The 16,407-nt window shown below is 37.8% G+C and overlaps 1 protein-coding gene across 1 annotated transcript; it reads left to right on the plus strand.

Moving 5' to 3' along the window:
- The first annotated feature begins 4,483 nt into the window (after positions 1-4,483).
- CRYBB3 (crystallin beta B3) lies at positions 4,484-15,475 on the plus strand. Its single transcript, XM_075214443.1, has 6 exons — positions 4,484-4,614; positions 7,890-7,970; positions 12,946-13,064; positions 13,492-13,624; positions 14,783-14,925; positions 15,128-15,475. Exons 2-6 carry the CDS (start codon positions 7,896-7,898, stop codon positions 15,339-15,341), a joined length of 684 nt encoding a protein of 227 aa, XP_075070544.1. The 5' UTR covers positions 4,484-4,614; positions 7,890-7,895; the 3' UTR covers positions 15,342-15,475.
- The last annotated feature ends 932 nt before the right edge of the window (positions 15,476-16,407 follow it).

Consider the following 16,407-nt stretch of genomic DNA (forward strand, 5'->3'; position numbering starts at 1 on the left):
GAGAAAAGGAAGATAGCTGCTCCTCATGGGTTTTTACCTGTCCCTTCCCATCAATCCTAGAGGGTAGAACTGATGGGATAAGTCGGCCCAATGATCCATTTTAAACTCTATGTTCAGAAGATCATATTATAGAACCAACCACTTCACATTATCAGTGCTCATTTACTAACAAATTAATCCTGATGTGTTGGGCCATTTGTAGTCAACTACGTAAACTCCCACATAATAATTCTGATTAAAGGTTTTCTGTGGAAAAGCACATTCGGAGGCCAGTAAAGTTAGTGCTGAATCCAAATGCATAAACAATTGTCCAATACTCACAGTCAGAGACTACAATGGCTTGCTAACTTCTTACCAGGATTTAAGAGACAATGGGTCTGATTCATTAAAGAAAGTTAAGTAAAACAATTGAGTAGGTAGTCTCCTGGACAAAACCATGTTACAATGCAAGGGGTGCAAATTAGTATTCTGTTTTGCACATCAGTTAAATACTGTCTGTTTTTTCATGTAGCACACAAATATCAGCTTTAAATTTCAGTGTACAAATAAGCTATCAAGTATTTGTGTGCTACAGAAAAAACTGACAGTATTTAACTTAAGTGCAAAATAGAAAACTAATTTGCACCCCTTGCATTGTAACATGGTTTTGTCCAGGAGACTACTTACTGATTTTTTTTTACTTAACTTTTTTTAATGAATCAGGCCCAATAGCTAGAAGAGTTAAAGAGTGGTAGTAAATGGGTCTTCCACTGATCTATAGGGAACATGGTAAACCTTAACAAATTGCAATCTGTGAAATATAAGTCTATGTGTAGGGTTCAAGTAGTGGACCAAGGATATGTCTAGATTACAATAATTTCAAAGCAAGACACTTATGTATACATGGAAATTAGGTACAGCATGTGGGTCAGGGCTTGTTTTGGACTTGTGATATACAGCAAAAGGTCATCTGCAACTTTTGCACCAATATAAATTCTTTTAGCAACAGTCAAGTCTGTCATTAGGATTAAGGCACAGCAAATACAAGGAAAAGACAGGTTACATTGGTATGGTAGTCATAATAGTACTGAATGCAATAGATAGAAAAAGAACTGAATGATTTGAGTACAATAACTGATAAGTGCAGCATGTAAGCAAAGTAAAGAGAGGGAAACACTTCCCAACTATACCTCCATTTGGCTCTATATAGCTATGATATATGTTTACCACAGTAACTCCTTACAGTTTATTGGAACAGATCACAGCACCCAGATTAAAATTTCATCACTGTAGAATTAATCCAAAGTGAGGAAAGGACCACTTAGGGGTCACACTTACCAACCACTGATTAGATACAAGCAGAGCATTAAAGGGTAATCTTCAGTACTGAAAAGTCAATGTATTCAATATATCTGCGACCCACGTACATTCCAATTCATAGGTGAAAGTGAGAGACTACTGATAGTGTAAAATTGTTTTATTAAAGCTAAGTATAAAACTTATTTGACATTACACTCAAACTGAAAATTTGTGGGTTGGGTGATTCCTACATCTAATGTCATCAAATGACTCCGCACATCACATTTTCTCTTTTGTCTCCCCCACTGCCTTTGATAGCAATGTTGACACCCCAACCTTTATTATTATTATTATTATTATTATTATCTTTGACTTATAAGGCGCCACAAAGGGTCCGCAGCGCCGTACATTACATATACAGAAAACAGAACCAAGACACAATATGATACAAAAATGTGTACAAACACAGGTGACAGGGTAAAGCTAATCAGATTATATCTGGGACAGATAGTGAAAGGGATGGTAGAAATCAGCGAAAAGTAGGCCAAAGCTGAAAAAGACAGGGAAAAACAGGGCTAGTGAAGCAGGCCAAGAGGTACAGAGGGTGAATGAGCAGTAGAAGGAGCACACAAGGAAAGAGGGCCCTGCTCCTGAGAGCTTACATCCTAAAGGGAAGGGGGAGACACAAATAGGGTGGTACTAACTGGGGGAGAGAGCCAGGACAAGGAAGTTAGGAGGAGGACTGATAGACTTGAATAAAGAAATGAGTCTTAAGGGCACGCTTGAAGCCTTTGAGAGTAGATGCTAACCTGATGGAACGTGGAAGATCTTTCCACAGCAGGGGAGCAGCCCCGGCAAAGTCCTGAAGACGAGAGTGAGAGGAGGTGATCAGTGAAGTAGTGAGGCGGCGGTCACAGGCGGAGCGGAGGGGGCGGGTAGGAGTGTAGGTACAGATGAGAGTGGAGATGTAGGGAGGGGAAGATTGACCAAGAGCTTACCCCATTTCCTCTTTGCTCGGTCAAATGTACTGGGTCACAGCTGTGGTGAACATTACATGGAGGACCCACTGAGAGCTGTGGAAGACCAGCAACAGGGGAGGGCTGGCAAATTTTAGCCCGGGGGGGAGCAAGACTCAACTCAGCAGCCTATTTTAAAGGAAATAAAATGCAGTGGACCAGCCTAAGGTAGCCCACTATGGGACCAGCCCAGGGGGTAGATGCCCCCCTGACCCCAAGCCCAGCCTGCCCCTGACCAGCAATATGTTGGGGAGACACAGAGCGAAAAACATAAAGTAAGGCGGCAAGAGGCTCTCGGTTCTAAAGGAGACAGGAGGACTAACTGGAGCTGGTGGCGGTGTTATCCAGAGGAGTCAACTGTTCAAAATGATTGGGAGTGCTCAAATTAACACAATCCCCTTCCTCAAAATACTCAATCAGTTGTTTTCATTTTTACGCACAACCCACAAATCTCTGCAAGTTTCATAATGTAAAAAAAACAAAAATGACTCCCCTGTCAGAGTTGTCCCTGTTTAAAGTAATATAAATAAAAAGCTTTCTGTTTATAAACCCTACTTCAAATGCCCCTGTTACTAACATCCCCTGCCTAAGCTCTTTGATTTTTACTCCTTGTCACCTCAGCGCTATTTTTTTAACCCCCACACATCTAATTCATCTATTTTTAACCTCCCCACCTCAGCCCTTCATTGTTAAACCACCTCCTACTTCATCCCTGCACTTTATCTACCACAGAACTCTCACACTCTTACCTCAAGGCTGTCAGCATACCCTTATCTGCTGCTCTCGCACTGTAGGTCTGCAGCCGAGCTGTAACACTGAACAAGCTGTTTTTTGCAGGTGGTGTGAGGCAGGTTGAAGATTTATTTCATTGCAGACTTGCATCTGTCAGTGTTAGAGAAAGGGGACATGGGCTGGCAGCCATTCAGGCATTTAATACAAAAAAAAGCCCCAAAAAACACAGAAAGAACATTGCCTAAGCTGCATTACTATCATGATAATGTGCCCTAAATTCACAAATAATTAATATAAGTTTTATTTGAGATATGCTAGGGAACAACACATATGTGGTCAGGATGGCCAATATTAATATCAAACACCACTTCTTAGGCTCACCCAAGCTGTTTGCACCACCTATAGGTTGTGGCTTTGGTGAAAACGTAGAGACTAGTAGGGGTGTGATTGTGGCGGACCAATAGGAAGCTACTGGACTGTGCAGTCAGATTTCCTTATCTGTAATCCGACGTGGATGAGGATGGAGCCCCATCCACACCTTCCATGTTCACCACCATCAGGCCCCAAAGAGAGGCCTGGGTACTTTGTACCCCTACCCCCTTCTTGGTGCCCCTGTATGTGGTAAGGCTATCTGAGAAAAAATACGTTTCTCACTTTCTTAAACAAGATGCATTGTCTCCTACTGTAGGGTTGTGCAGTCTTCAGGAATCCACAATTTACAAATGGTATAAAGGATTAAAAATGCCGGACATGACACATAGATGCTTTATCTAGCCTTACCAGGATCTATCACCATATTGAACCACCCCTCTCCCTTTTACATTAACTTTGGTTTACTTACTGTATTTATACTCTATTGTTTTTTTCTGTCATAAAGATTCTTGGGAAATAGAAGAGGAAACTAGCCCAGGCAAGAAACATCCTTTCATCCCCCCCAAGTGTGGAATAACTAATTTAATTGTTAGATTTTTTTGCATCTTATGTATAGACACATACAAAATAGGTGGGTATACGGTACAGATCAATGGTACAAATGTTTGAATACAGATATAGTGACAAAGGTTTAATGTATCAGGTCTAAACAGTATTTAAGCAAAGTTGATGCTGTTCTCGATAAGCCATATTTTGAACTAATGTGAGCAGTTGTTTTGGTTATAAAATATATGGAATTATTTCATCAACTCGGTAATGTAAGGATGGGATTCATATGTCTTCTCGCTATGCTGCTTCTTCTTTCTCTTTTGGACAGAGGGATTCAAAATTATACTTTACAAAATGCTGAGAGCTGCATTTGAGCCCAAATATTTGGCATGAGGTGCCCTAGTGAGGCAATCTGAACATGCTGACCCAAAGTCAATCACTAATCTTCTGATAACGAGCTGTCTAGCTGTGAGGCAGACCAGCGTCTGATGTGCTCAGTGACTGCCCAGCACAGGCTATTCATGTGAAATCTGATGGAGACAATGCAATAGACACAGTTGCTGCCTCAGCACCATTATAATCTAACGCTCTATTCACAGCTATCATATATATATGGTCCACCTCTGCAGCAGGACACGGTCATTCCAGGAAACAGTCAGCAGAAGAGGTACAGTGGCTCCACACACTTCCTGGGTTCTTGGCAAATCTCTGGAGTTCTACATTTTCTTGACCATGGGATGTTCATAACTCTATGCTCTGAGTTTTGTTTATGCTGTGGCTGAAAGCTGGTCCTGTAATTTTCTGCCGTGACTTTTATACTACCGCCAAGGGTGATGGCTTTGAAGGTGTTTCGATAAATTGACCATCAGAGAATTGATGGACACCTGGCAGTATATGATGGTCAGATGATTTTGATCCTGGCTTAATGCACCATGCATGTTGGAATTTAGACAGTTTAGGTCACAATGCTACATAGAAAGGCCTTTTGTATTGCCAATAATGGTCTCCAGCTTTGTCTTTATTTAATATGTGTCATATTGATTATTGAAGTATCTATGAAGCATGTCTCTTTTGAAGAGCCTAAAGTCCGAAACAGTATAAACCTCTTATCAGTCAAAGTGTATTGCTGTTGATATTGGCATGCATTGCCGTTGATGGTAAGGTGGCGCACGGAATTCAGGGACAACAATCAATTTGCAAGTTGTCTACAATTGTAATGAACTTTCAGTTTTATGACCCAGTGTAAGTTTAGTTGTTAAGTGTTAAATCTTACTACTGAAAACTGACACAGTATTGGTTTTGACACTCCAAATTTCGATGGTAATGTTTCACACTCAGCTACTGTAGTGAATCAGTCATGGTTGTATAGACAACGTTCACAGAAGAGATGTGCGTGTATGTGGCAGCATAGTAGCCAACTGTCCCTAATATTTCTAGGGATAGTGCAAAGTTTTATATGCAATGTTTGGAAATGTCCCTGTTTTTAAGTTTTAAGCAACTACAAAGTACAATTCCTCTTATTCAGTAATTATTAATAAGGGGGGTTTAACATGGTCCTGCTTTTATTTGTACGTGTATGTGTAGCTTTTAAATGGTTGACCTGTTCATTCTATTGTTAAGTATAGATGAAAACACTTCTTTTAGCCCACTTTACTACAGATCAGAAGTTCTGATTTTTTTCACTTGTGGAACACAAACAATAATTCACCAGTGCAATAATTTATATTTAACAGATACACTAGCCAACAATTGTATGCATTGTACTTTTTTAGTTTTTGAAAATAATTTATTAGAAGAAGAAACTCTAAATACTTATACAGGCAACTGAGGCCTACCTATAAGGAGGCACACTGAGGCATACCTATAAGGAGGCACACTGAGGCATACCTATACGGAGGCACTATGAGGCATACCTATAAGGAGGCACACCGAGGCCTACCTATAAGGAGGCACACTGAGGCCTACCTATAAGGAGGCACTATGAGGCATACCTATAAGGAGGCACTATGAGGGAATTCATTACTAAAATGCTACTTTTGATAGATGTAAAAGTCCAAAGCCGTTTCTAACTTGTTATCAGCTCTAACAATAATAAAAGTAACAATATTTCTATTTAACTTTATACACCACACCTACTCAAATGTTTACGTTAGATTGTGTAAAGGAAGTGAAGATAAACATTACAGACAACACCCCGGCATCATAATGATTGGTCCTAACCTAAAATAGAAGGAAGCCTCAATTTGAGAACTGTCAAATGTTATTTCCTACATATGGATGAGCTTCTCTCCTGCCACGTGTCTTGTTCTGACATATACCATCTCTGTATTCTCAGAATATAACGTATTCTGTACGGTCTTACTCTCTCTGGTGTATTGTTGCATGTACGACTGTTTTTTTTACAATTGTTATGCAATTTGCATTTCCAATGATACTTGTTATTCATTGGAATTTATATTAATTGGAAGCATTTTTTTTGGTAAGCACTTTGAAATGTATTATTATTGTCGTTGATTTGTAAGGCTCTTTGCTCATTGGAAAGATTACAGTCTGGTGGTGATGTGCTTACTTACACTGTACTGTAATTACTTCTGTGTGGCCCTCTAGTGGTGACCAAGTAAAACAAAGCCTGTATACAGATGAACAAAGTTAATAGATACATATGTACTGTACTGTACAAGTTGTTGCTGTACACCCTCACTTTGTGATTAGATGAATAAAATAATTTGCATTACATGTATCCTCAATAGATCAAACTGTACAATCGAGTAAACCAGTACAACACTTTTTCAATTAGCGATGGACATTTAACTGTCCAACTGCCCAGCCTTTGTAGTTATCTAGATGAATGAGCTTTGCAGACCAAAGGGTTTTGCTTGGATAACTACAAAGGCTGACAGGTTGGACAGTTAAATGTCTATCAACATAACATCTCATTTGATTTAAAGGTCATTACTTCAATATTCACAGATGTTTTTCATATTTAGCCTTTAGACTTTCTGACTATTAACACAACTGAAACGAGTTGATAGCTTTAACTAAATGTGCTCTAGACAATTAATTGGTGTTTGAGATGAGATATAAATTCATGATGGGGCTTCAAAATAAATCCACTTTAGAAATGATTTTTTATAAAGGATGTAGGCTGCCTTTACCTGGATAATGGTATAAGGTTAATGATCAATATGAGTGAGTCTATCATTTAATGAAATGTTTATACATGACCAAAATAAAATAGGATATATAATATCAACTACAGATGAAAACTTTTGTTTTATTTTGCTAAATAATATGGCTTACTCTCATGACAAATGTATATTTTGATAATATTTAATTTGCTTTACTGTTGCTAGTTAAATAACATCTGCTAGCAATATATTCCAAACATATGCTACTGTTTCTAAAACAATATTGCTACCATTACTCTTAAACTGACCAACTGTTGTATAATCTACTACATTAATGATGTATGTTTCAAACTTCTTTTATAGAATCTTAGACTTATTATAAAACTATAGTATTGTCTTTTAGGGTCATATTCAATTAGGTCCGGAGATCGCGGTTACACTCTGTAACAGCTGGCGAAAGTACTAGGCAGTACCTGCAATAAAACGGATTTCCCTTCGCCCTCCCATAGGGTTGTGAAGATAAATCTGCATTGTTACAGTACCATATTATCTTATGTAATGCATAATCACAATCTTTGGACTTAATTGAATATGCCCCTTATTGTCTATTATTCCTTCCTAACACCCAATCATAACCTGCTTACTAAAATACTAATGGTCAGTCACTTCTGTAGATTATCTTAATGGCTTTATGCCTTCTTATCTTTCACACTTTCACTTGAGGCCATTAATATACCCTAAAATTCATGATTTCATTTTTGAACCTACAAAAGTTAACAGACTACTTTCACAGCAATTCATTGTCTCTCTCCAGGTAAATATGACTGAGCCACAGAGTACTCCAGAACAGATGGCAGCTGGCAAGAGCCACGGTGGTATTGGTGGCAACTACAAGGTAAAATATGCTAAATCAGTGACAATTCCTCAGTTTGCCTCTATTAGGACAAAGCTTAAATGACTATGCAAAGTCTCAACCTTTCGGGTGCAGGGCTTGTTTCAAAAATATCATGTACTAATTTCTAAAATGTACAAATTATCATAAATTTACTAATATACTCACTTTGAATTAAAATGTGTTATGTGTTTGCTATGGTCTCAGGGCATGATACAATATGTCAGTTATTATGGTATTTGTGAATATGCGTGCAAGCGTATATGTAGGTTAGTCACAGGGAGCAGCTTAGAGGTATAATGCCTACATGTGGTAGGGTGCAGGCTTATAGAGCGTCATAACCACATGTGCACACACAAGGCTTGATTTAGAAGTAGGTGTAAATTTTAACCATGTGCAGAATTTGCAGCTGAGAAACAATGTTGCGCTACAATGGGTTCAAATTCAAACATTTTTGCATGTAGGGCGAAGGCTGCACACACATAGCAGCCAGTTCTATCTTTACATTGCATTTTAGAGTTGGGATCGGCTACTCCCCTCTCACAACTCTAACTTAGGTTATCTATAAAATCCTTTTCCTGTGAACTCCAACTAGCATCAATGGTATTAAAATATGTGACTTTTGTCTTCCAGTATTTATTTGGTTCATATACAAGATAGCATAGTCAATGTACATTAGTACTTATAACATATATGTTACTTTATGTACATTCCCAACCATGGCCTTATCTGTGTGGAGTTTGTATGTTCTCCCTGTGTTTGCGTGGGTTTCCTCCGGGTGCTCCGGTTTCCTCCCACACTCCAAAAACATACTGGTAGGTTAATTGGCTGCAATCAAAAATTGACCCTAGTCTCTCTCTGTCTGTCTTTCTGTCTGTCTGTGTGTGAGTGTGTGTCTATAGTAGGGAATTTAGACTGTAAGCTCCAATGGGGCAGGGACTGATGTGAATGAGTTCTCTGTACAGCGCTGCGGAATTAGTGGCGCTATATAAATAAATGATGATGATGATGTATAGAAGAATAATCTTGAAAAATATATTTTAGACTCCAGTCTCAATTTGTCCAACCACGGCCTCAGTCTAGAGGATACACGCGGTCAGGATGCGTGCAAAAACTAGGTGGAGTCCCAGCTTCCTCTGGTTGGCCCTTTTCTTAGTATATTTTTTGCCTACTCAGAGTGGAATGTATAGTACAAGAAAAATATACTGGTAAGTTAATGTTAGTGCGTGTGTATGGTAAGCGCAAGGATCTGATGTGATATTTTCTGTAAACGGTTATGTAAAACATTGGCACTATATAAATAAAGACAATAAGAATAATTAGTATTATATATATACATATATATATATATATATATATATATATATATATATATGTTTTATATATATATTTATATATATATATATATATATATATATATATATATATATATATATATATATATATATATATATGGCAAATACTGGTGTTGCCTTGTAAATCTACAGTATTTTTGTAAATGCTAACAATGTGGTGTATGGTACATCCTACAATGCACTTTAACCATTTGTGCCACATTTATTATTATTACTACTATTATCATTAGAATTTTAAAATTGCAATATAATTTTACTGACTGACATTAAATTTACGGAGTTGGAGATTCCATTAACAAATAATGCTGTATAGGACTAATAAATTGTACATATAAATGCCATTTTGTATATAGAGATGTGTTACACATATGTGTTTTGTGAAATTTATTTCATAAGTGGGGAGAATAAGGTATATAATTTGGTTTTGTCTGTATAATATAACACTATATTTTAACCCTCTGATAGACAAGTCGTAGTGAGCAGATGTAATGCGATATCTGTATCGAGTCGAGTAGAACTGTATTATAATAATGTAAAGTGGTCATGTTTAGAGTTACCAGGAAAACTAGTTTCACTATATGTATTTTTACAGTTTGTCATGTAGTGCTGATCATTACTGTTATTTAGATGTGGTATTAACACATCCACACATCCTGGTATAATTCACACATTTCAAGCTGACATGATAATTGATGTAAGGGAAGGGTACTGGGTATATTAATAGTTGTTGACTAGTTGCTGTACAATGTAAATAGTTGATATCTGCCACCATATTTTAACCCCCTTAATACAGTCTGCACTGTATCTGAGACAGGGCTTCCCTACACATAAAGAAATCCTTGGGAAAGATACCATTCCTCATTGAGCTGTAGACATCATTCACTTTGAGCAGTAAATACAGTTATTAGGAGTCCAGTAACATTAAGGTTCCTAACCACGTCCCAGAAACCAGCGAGCACCTATTGATGACGGTGCTGTTTGTAAACTGCATCTTATCACAAGATGAACTCACTGCCAACATAAATACACCACCGGCGGTCAGGAATGAGTTAGTAGACCTGAAAGTATCACGTTTATCCTACATGACTCTTTCACATCCTATTTCACTGTTTGTTGCTGAACTTAATCATACCACAAAGTGAGAAAAACAGTTGTTTATGGACCTGGTCATTCTTATCACACCTCCTACTTCTTCCTGTCATTTCAGTACAAGTACAATAATTATTAACAGAAAAATAATGTCCCAAGAAGTCAAACAACTAGAAATAGAATGTAGGTTCTCGTAAAAGGCTCTAACCACATAGCAACACTATACAACATTTGCAGTACTGAGGCATTTACTTCTCCCTCAATATTTAGATACATCTTAAATAACTGATTTGCAAAATGTAAAAGCTTCCTTTTTTACAGTACATATATTGATACCGGGCAGCACGGTGGCTAAGTGGTTAGCACTTCTGCCTCACAGCACTGGGGTCTTGAGTTCAATTCCTGACCATGGCCTTATCTGTGTGGAGTTTGTTTGTTCTACCCGTGTTTGCGTGGGTTTCCTCCGGGTGCTCTGGTTTCCTCCCACATTTCAAAAACATACTGGTAGGTTAATTGGCTGCTATAAAAAAAAATTGACCCTAGTCTCTGTCTTTGTCTGTGTGTGTGTGTGTGTATGTTAGGGAAATTAGACTCTAAGCTCCAATCAGTCAGAGACTGATGTGAGTGAGTTCTCTGTACAGCACTGCGGAATCAGTGGCGTTATATAAATAAATGATGATGATATTATCATTATTATTAACTGCATAAATGTTAAACTTTCTAAATATATAAATATACTGTACATCTATAAAAGAGTATACATGTACTGTATACTTCTGGTAGGAGATAGGCTAACCTCAGCACAATGTTTAGTAGTTCAACAAGTAATTAGGAAGGTATGTTATACAGTCACAAAAAGGGGGGGTAGAAAAAGGTATGTCATGGAAGAGACAGGGAGTAGATTTACTAAAACTTCTAAAAAGGAAAAGTGTAGGTGTTGCCCACAGCAACCAATCAGTACCATTTATCTAGTACATTCTAGAAAATAATATCTAGAATCTGAATTGTTGCTATGGGCAACATCTCCAGACCCCAGATTATCAGTCATTAAGATAAAAACATAGACTGTCAATGGCAGCAAGTAATATCAATAAGCTTAAACCAGGATTTGGAAACCACGTCAATGCTTGTGGATCACTTATCCTTTAACAGTATATTTGTACCTGTTATAGTTAATTATACTGTAAAATCTATTTGTCTTGTGTTTAACCTAATGTAATGTAAAGAGACACATACTGGACGGAATTACCCCTGCAGTATAGTCTAGTAAATGCCCCGTGTACAAATATCTTGCAGATTTGAAGCACACAGATCTTGTACAGTAAGCACAAAGTAACATACAATATAGAGATGATTATGGAATCGGTTTGGGGCTTTATTTATAGTAGTTTACATTCAAGTAACATTGAGAGCAGAGGAGAATGATCTCAGCTGATGACACGAGCAGATGTTTCTTTTGAACTACGGGTGTCCCAGCATAGTACTTCTTCTAGTTGGGGAACATAGAGTTGAGGATGATTTTAAAAATGCAATATTTTCATGGACTTCCCTTTTAACTGTCAAAATATTGAAATTGCAGAGAAAAGTAGTCTATTTCTGTATATTGTCAAAAAGTAGTTTCAATATATGCAAAAAAAAATCATATATTGTATTATGCAGCAAAAATTTGAACCAGGTTTCTCTACTTTATCTCCTGCTTCAAAATCCATGGGAGCTCTGCAATGGTTGGTGCTGCAGATAAGCTGCAGAAGCTTTAGGAAAAGTGACCATGTGCAGAAAGTAGGATGATGGTCCCCTCCTACTCAAAAACAGTACAAAAACCTGGGACATCATGATTACTTAAAATTAATATATAAAATGACCAAAGTAATAAAAGATGGAACCTATGCAGTAACCAACAAACTCATAAGCTGGTTTGATTGATGATGCATACAAGCAGAAATGTATCAGTTTGGATTTCTGTTGTTGGACTAATGTTGATGTGAATAATAGACTATTGTGGATGGAACTAAACTTGGAGCCAACAGGAGGAACATTTCTCACACCCTTGCTTAGTGCATGACACCTACTCTATTAGTCAAATCGGCTAGCATCCAGCCAGATTACAAGCCATTGTCCGCTCCAGAGAAGTTCATCTGATTGATAGCAGGATAACAAAGCAATTAATTAAATGTGGATAAACTGTTTGTTTTACACCAATCAGTATTTACTCTAATTGCAATGGTGTTGTGTTTGTAACATGCCATAGATCACAAATAGCCTAATGGTTAACTGAGCTGACCTTATTTCAGTGACATTTACAGACTAGCTGGAGACATTGGTTCCAATCCCAGGGTTCCGATCTTTGAGATACCAGACAAATCTATTTGTCCCATGCCCTAGACACCAAAAACTAGATTGCAAACTTGATTGGTCAGAGAAACTGTGCCGGAAAGATTCTGCATATAGAGCAGCATTTTATAAACTACATAATGAACGTTGTATGGACTGGAAACAAAATAAATACAGCTATTGTTTTACTTGCGATTCTTCAGATTACACTCTATGAATTGGAGAATTTCCAGGGGAAGAAGTGTGAGTTTACTGGAGAGTGCCAGAATCTGGGGGAGAAAGGACTGGAAAAAGTTGGATCCATCCAGGTGGAATCTGGACCGTGAGTCAAGCATGAATGAATACTACTATCCAAACACAGACAAGTTCCTGCATCATGAGACTTGTTAATATACAGTTATACAATATAAACAGTTTTCACTAGCTCATTAATAAGTCTATTATTTATCAAGATTTCTATAAAATTTCCTTATGAGTTATATAATATTTGTAACATGTATGTGAGATAGCCCATAACTTTGAGTCTTATCTAGATGACACTGTCCCTAACCTGTGGGTGCACTGTGTGAAATAACAGACAAAAGCCCTTTTCCACAATTGTGTCAATATCAATAGAAATATAACTGTTATCAATACTAATAGCGCATATTATTGTGACACGTGATAATGTAACATAAAGGTGTAACATGTTTTTCTTTAGCTAAATGTAAGTGATGCTCGATTTTGTTTACATGTTTTTCTGCATTTAGATGGCTCAGCTTTGAACGTCAAGCGTTTGGTGGGGAACAGTTTGTCCTGGAAAAGGGCGACTATCCACGATGGGACACCTGGTCTAACAGCCACAGGAGCGACTATCTGTTGTCCATCCGTCCCTTGAACATTGTGAGTGAGACTTGCTACTATTGGAGTTTACATGATAAAAGTTATGGTTACCGTGGCTTAGATTTCATAGTGATGGTTACTAACTATTTCTGCAGGTACAACAAACACTGAAACCCCAGATTATTTAATTGAGTTATTCAGCATTCCCTATAGTAGGGAACAGTAACAGGAAAAACCAGGATATTATTAGTGGTATGAGTGGTGTTAAACAATGAGCACCTCACTATAAGAATTTATATTTAAGGGGCTTTGTCTAGAGTTGAGATAACAGCTTTGAGTAAAATATTAATCTAATAATAACACATGCCGGGCCATTATTATTATTGAAATCACAATTTACTTTTAAATATTTTCAGCTAAGAAAAAGCCAGTTTAACATGCATGCATGTGTATTTTAGATACTTTTTTCATTGTTAAATGCATGTATCCTGTCAGTGGTATCCTGTATAGAAATAAATATAGCTCTTTATAATGTATTCTCTACACTAATTTCTAAATCAGTGTTTACCTGATTGTAAAGGTTTCTTGATTACTATTATAATCTATGTCATGTAATCTGTTATTTATTGCTTATGAAACTGCTTAAAGTATAAAATTACCAACATAGTAACTAAGAAATAGGGGGTAAATGTATCATAGTGAGGGTTGTACAAGACGGCGGAAATCGGCGAGATGACAGCTTAAATTTAAAGCGGCGCTGCCTTGTAAAGGGAAGTTTCCCTTTACAAGGCAGCGCCGCTTTAAATTTAAGCTGTCATCTCGCTGCTTTAAATTTAAGCTGTCATTTCGCCGATTTCCGGCGACTTGTACAAACCGCACTATGATACATTTAACCCATAGTGTTACTTAGTAGCTGTTGCTACGCTTCTTTGGATTATATTTACTAAACTGCGAGTTTGAAAAAGTGGAGATGTTGCCTATAGCAACCAATCAGATTCTAGCTATCATTTATTTGGTACAGTCTACAAAATGACAGCTAGAACCTGATTGGTTGTTATAGGCTACATCTCCACTTTTTCAAACCCGCAGTTTAGTAAATATACCCCGTATTCTCTAATGAAAGGCTGTTTCTTTGTGGTTTAAATTATCATTAGGTATGTTTAGCAGTTATGTACCACAGCCTACACCTAAACCTTGTCAATGCATGTTGCCATGTAGGACAGCGCTGACCACAAGATTCACCTGTTTGAAAATGCTGGTTACAATGGCAGGAAGATGGAGATTGTGGATGATGATGTACCAAGTCTGTGGGCTCATGGCTTCCAGGACCGTGTGGCCAGTATTAAGGTCCTCAATGGAACGTAAGTACTCTTACTTTATTTATTAAATTGTTACTTACAGATGGCAGAAGGACAGTTAATCCAGTCATGAATGTAAAGATGGTGAAGGACAAAGGGTGGAATAAATAAAGAAAAGCTTCCGCCTTATTCAGAGTGTGGTAATTTTAGGGATATTTTGTGTATGAACACAATCAGAACTAACCCTGTTTATTGCTTCCTGCAGCTGGGTAGGCTATGAATACCCCGGCTACAGAGGTCGTCAGTACGTCTTTGAGAAGAACGAATACAGACACTGGAATGATTGGGAAGCCAACCAGCCTCAGATCCAGTCTGTTCGCCGTATTCGTGACATGCAGTGGCACAAGCGTGGCTGCTTTGCTCCAACCCCAGTAGCAGCAGCTGCTGCTGCCCCAGCCCCTGCCCCAGCCAGTAGCTGAAGGAGAACCAAGCACACCCACCAGTTGTCACCCTCTTCTGCTGACAAGCACGGCAAGAAGAGACGTGTAAAATGATTTTAAAACTTGATAACGTCTCTTTAATGTGTCAGTCCGTAATCTTAAATAAAGATTATCGCATCACTAAAAACATGTTGTGGTCTGTATTTTTAAGCAGTATATGATGAAGAAGTCATTATTGCAGTATTTAATTTAGTTGGATCAACAATTAGCATAACTTAGAAAAATTGTTATAACACTTTCCATTAAAATTGATGGGGACTAGCTGTTACATGTGCACTATAAAGCATGGCAGAAAAAAACAGTGGGGTCTGTAAAGGTGTGTGTGTATATATAAATATATATATATATATACGAGTTAACCCGTGCATGATACTCATGCATTCTAGTCAAATCAAGCTACTTAAGGTCTTAAAAAGGTTCTTGTCATGCATTTGGGCCTAACCCAGGCCTCCTCAGGGGAAGAGCGTTACTTCCCGACGCAAGCGCCCTTTTTAATGTGTGTTCATGAGGTAAAATTACCTCACGAAAATGAGTTTGACCCCTCAACTCGTAAATTTAGCCTTTACTACCCCTCCAACGGGGAGAAGGGGGGATGATGGAAGTTAACCGACTTCACTATTCTAATTTTTTTGTCAAATAATGTCAGTATACCACATTTCAGGTCAATTGGATGAGCCCTTTCTGAGAAAATAGTTTTTTACACACACACACACACACACACACACACACACACACTAACACACACCGCTAGGTTTTTACTTTTATATATTAGATAATGCTAAGAATTTAGTAGGTCAGTGTATAACTCCGCCCAGCAGGTGGCGCTGCAGCTTGTATTTTTTTCCCACACACAGACTAACACACGCCACTAGGCTTTTATATATCTCCATTGTGTCCAATAAAATTAACAGACCAGCACCAGCAGTGATAAGGTGCAAGATTTATTATAAAGAATACATTGCAGTATTACTCCCTGTAAAGATAGATATACAGATATGTTGCCATTATACATGATAGCTCTCTCTATAATAGGAATAGTTGCTAC

This window comes from Mixophyes fleayi, chromosome 1 (assembly GCF_038048845.1).
Source record: "Mixophyes fleayi isolate aMixFle1 chromosome 1, aMixFle1.hap1, whole genome shotgun sequence".
NCBI lineage: Eukaryota > Metazoa > Chordata > Amphibia > Anura > Limnodynastidae > Mixophyes > Mixophyes fleayi.

Excerpts from the sequence above, each read along its gene's own strand:
- CRYBB3 (XM_075214443.1), top strand. The coding sequence starts at position 7,896 with ATGACTGAGCCACAGAGTACTCCAGAACAGATGGCAGCTGGCAAGAGC. Across the intron at positions 7,971-12,945 it reads GTATTGGTGGCAACTACAAG|ATTACACTCTATGAATTGGA; the intron begins GTAAAATATGCT and ends GCGATTCTTCAG. Across the intron at positions 14,926-15,127 it reads ATTAAGGTCCTCAATGGAAC|CTGGGTAGGCTATGAATACC; the intron begins GTAAGTACTCTT and ends TGCTTCCTGCAG.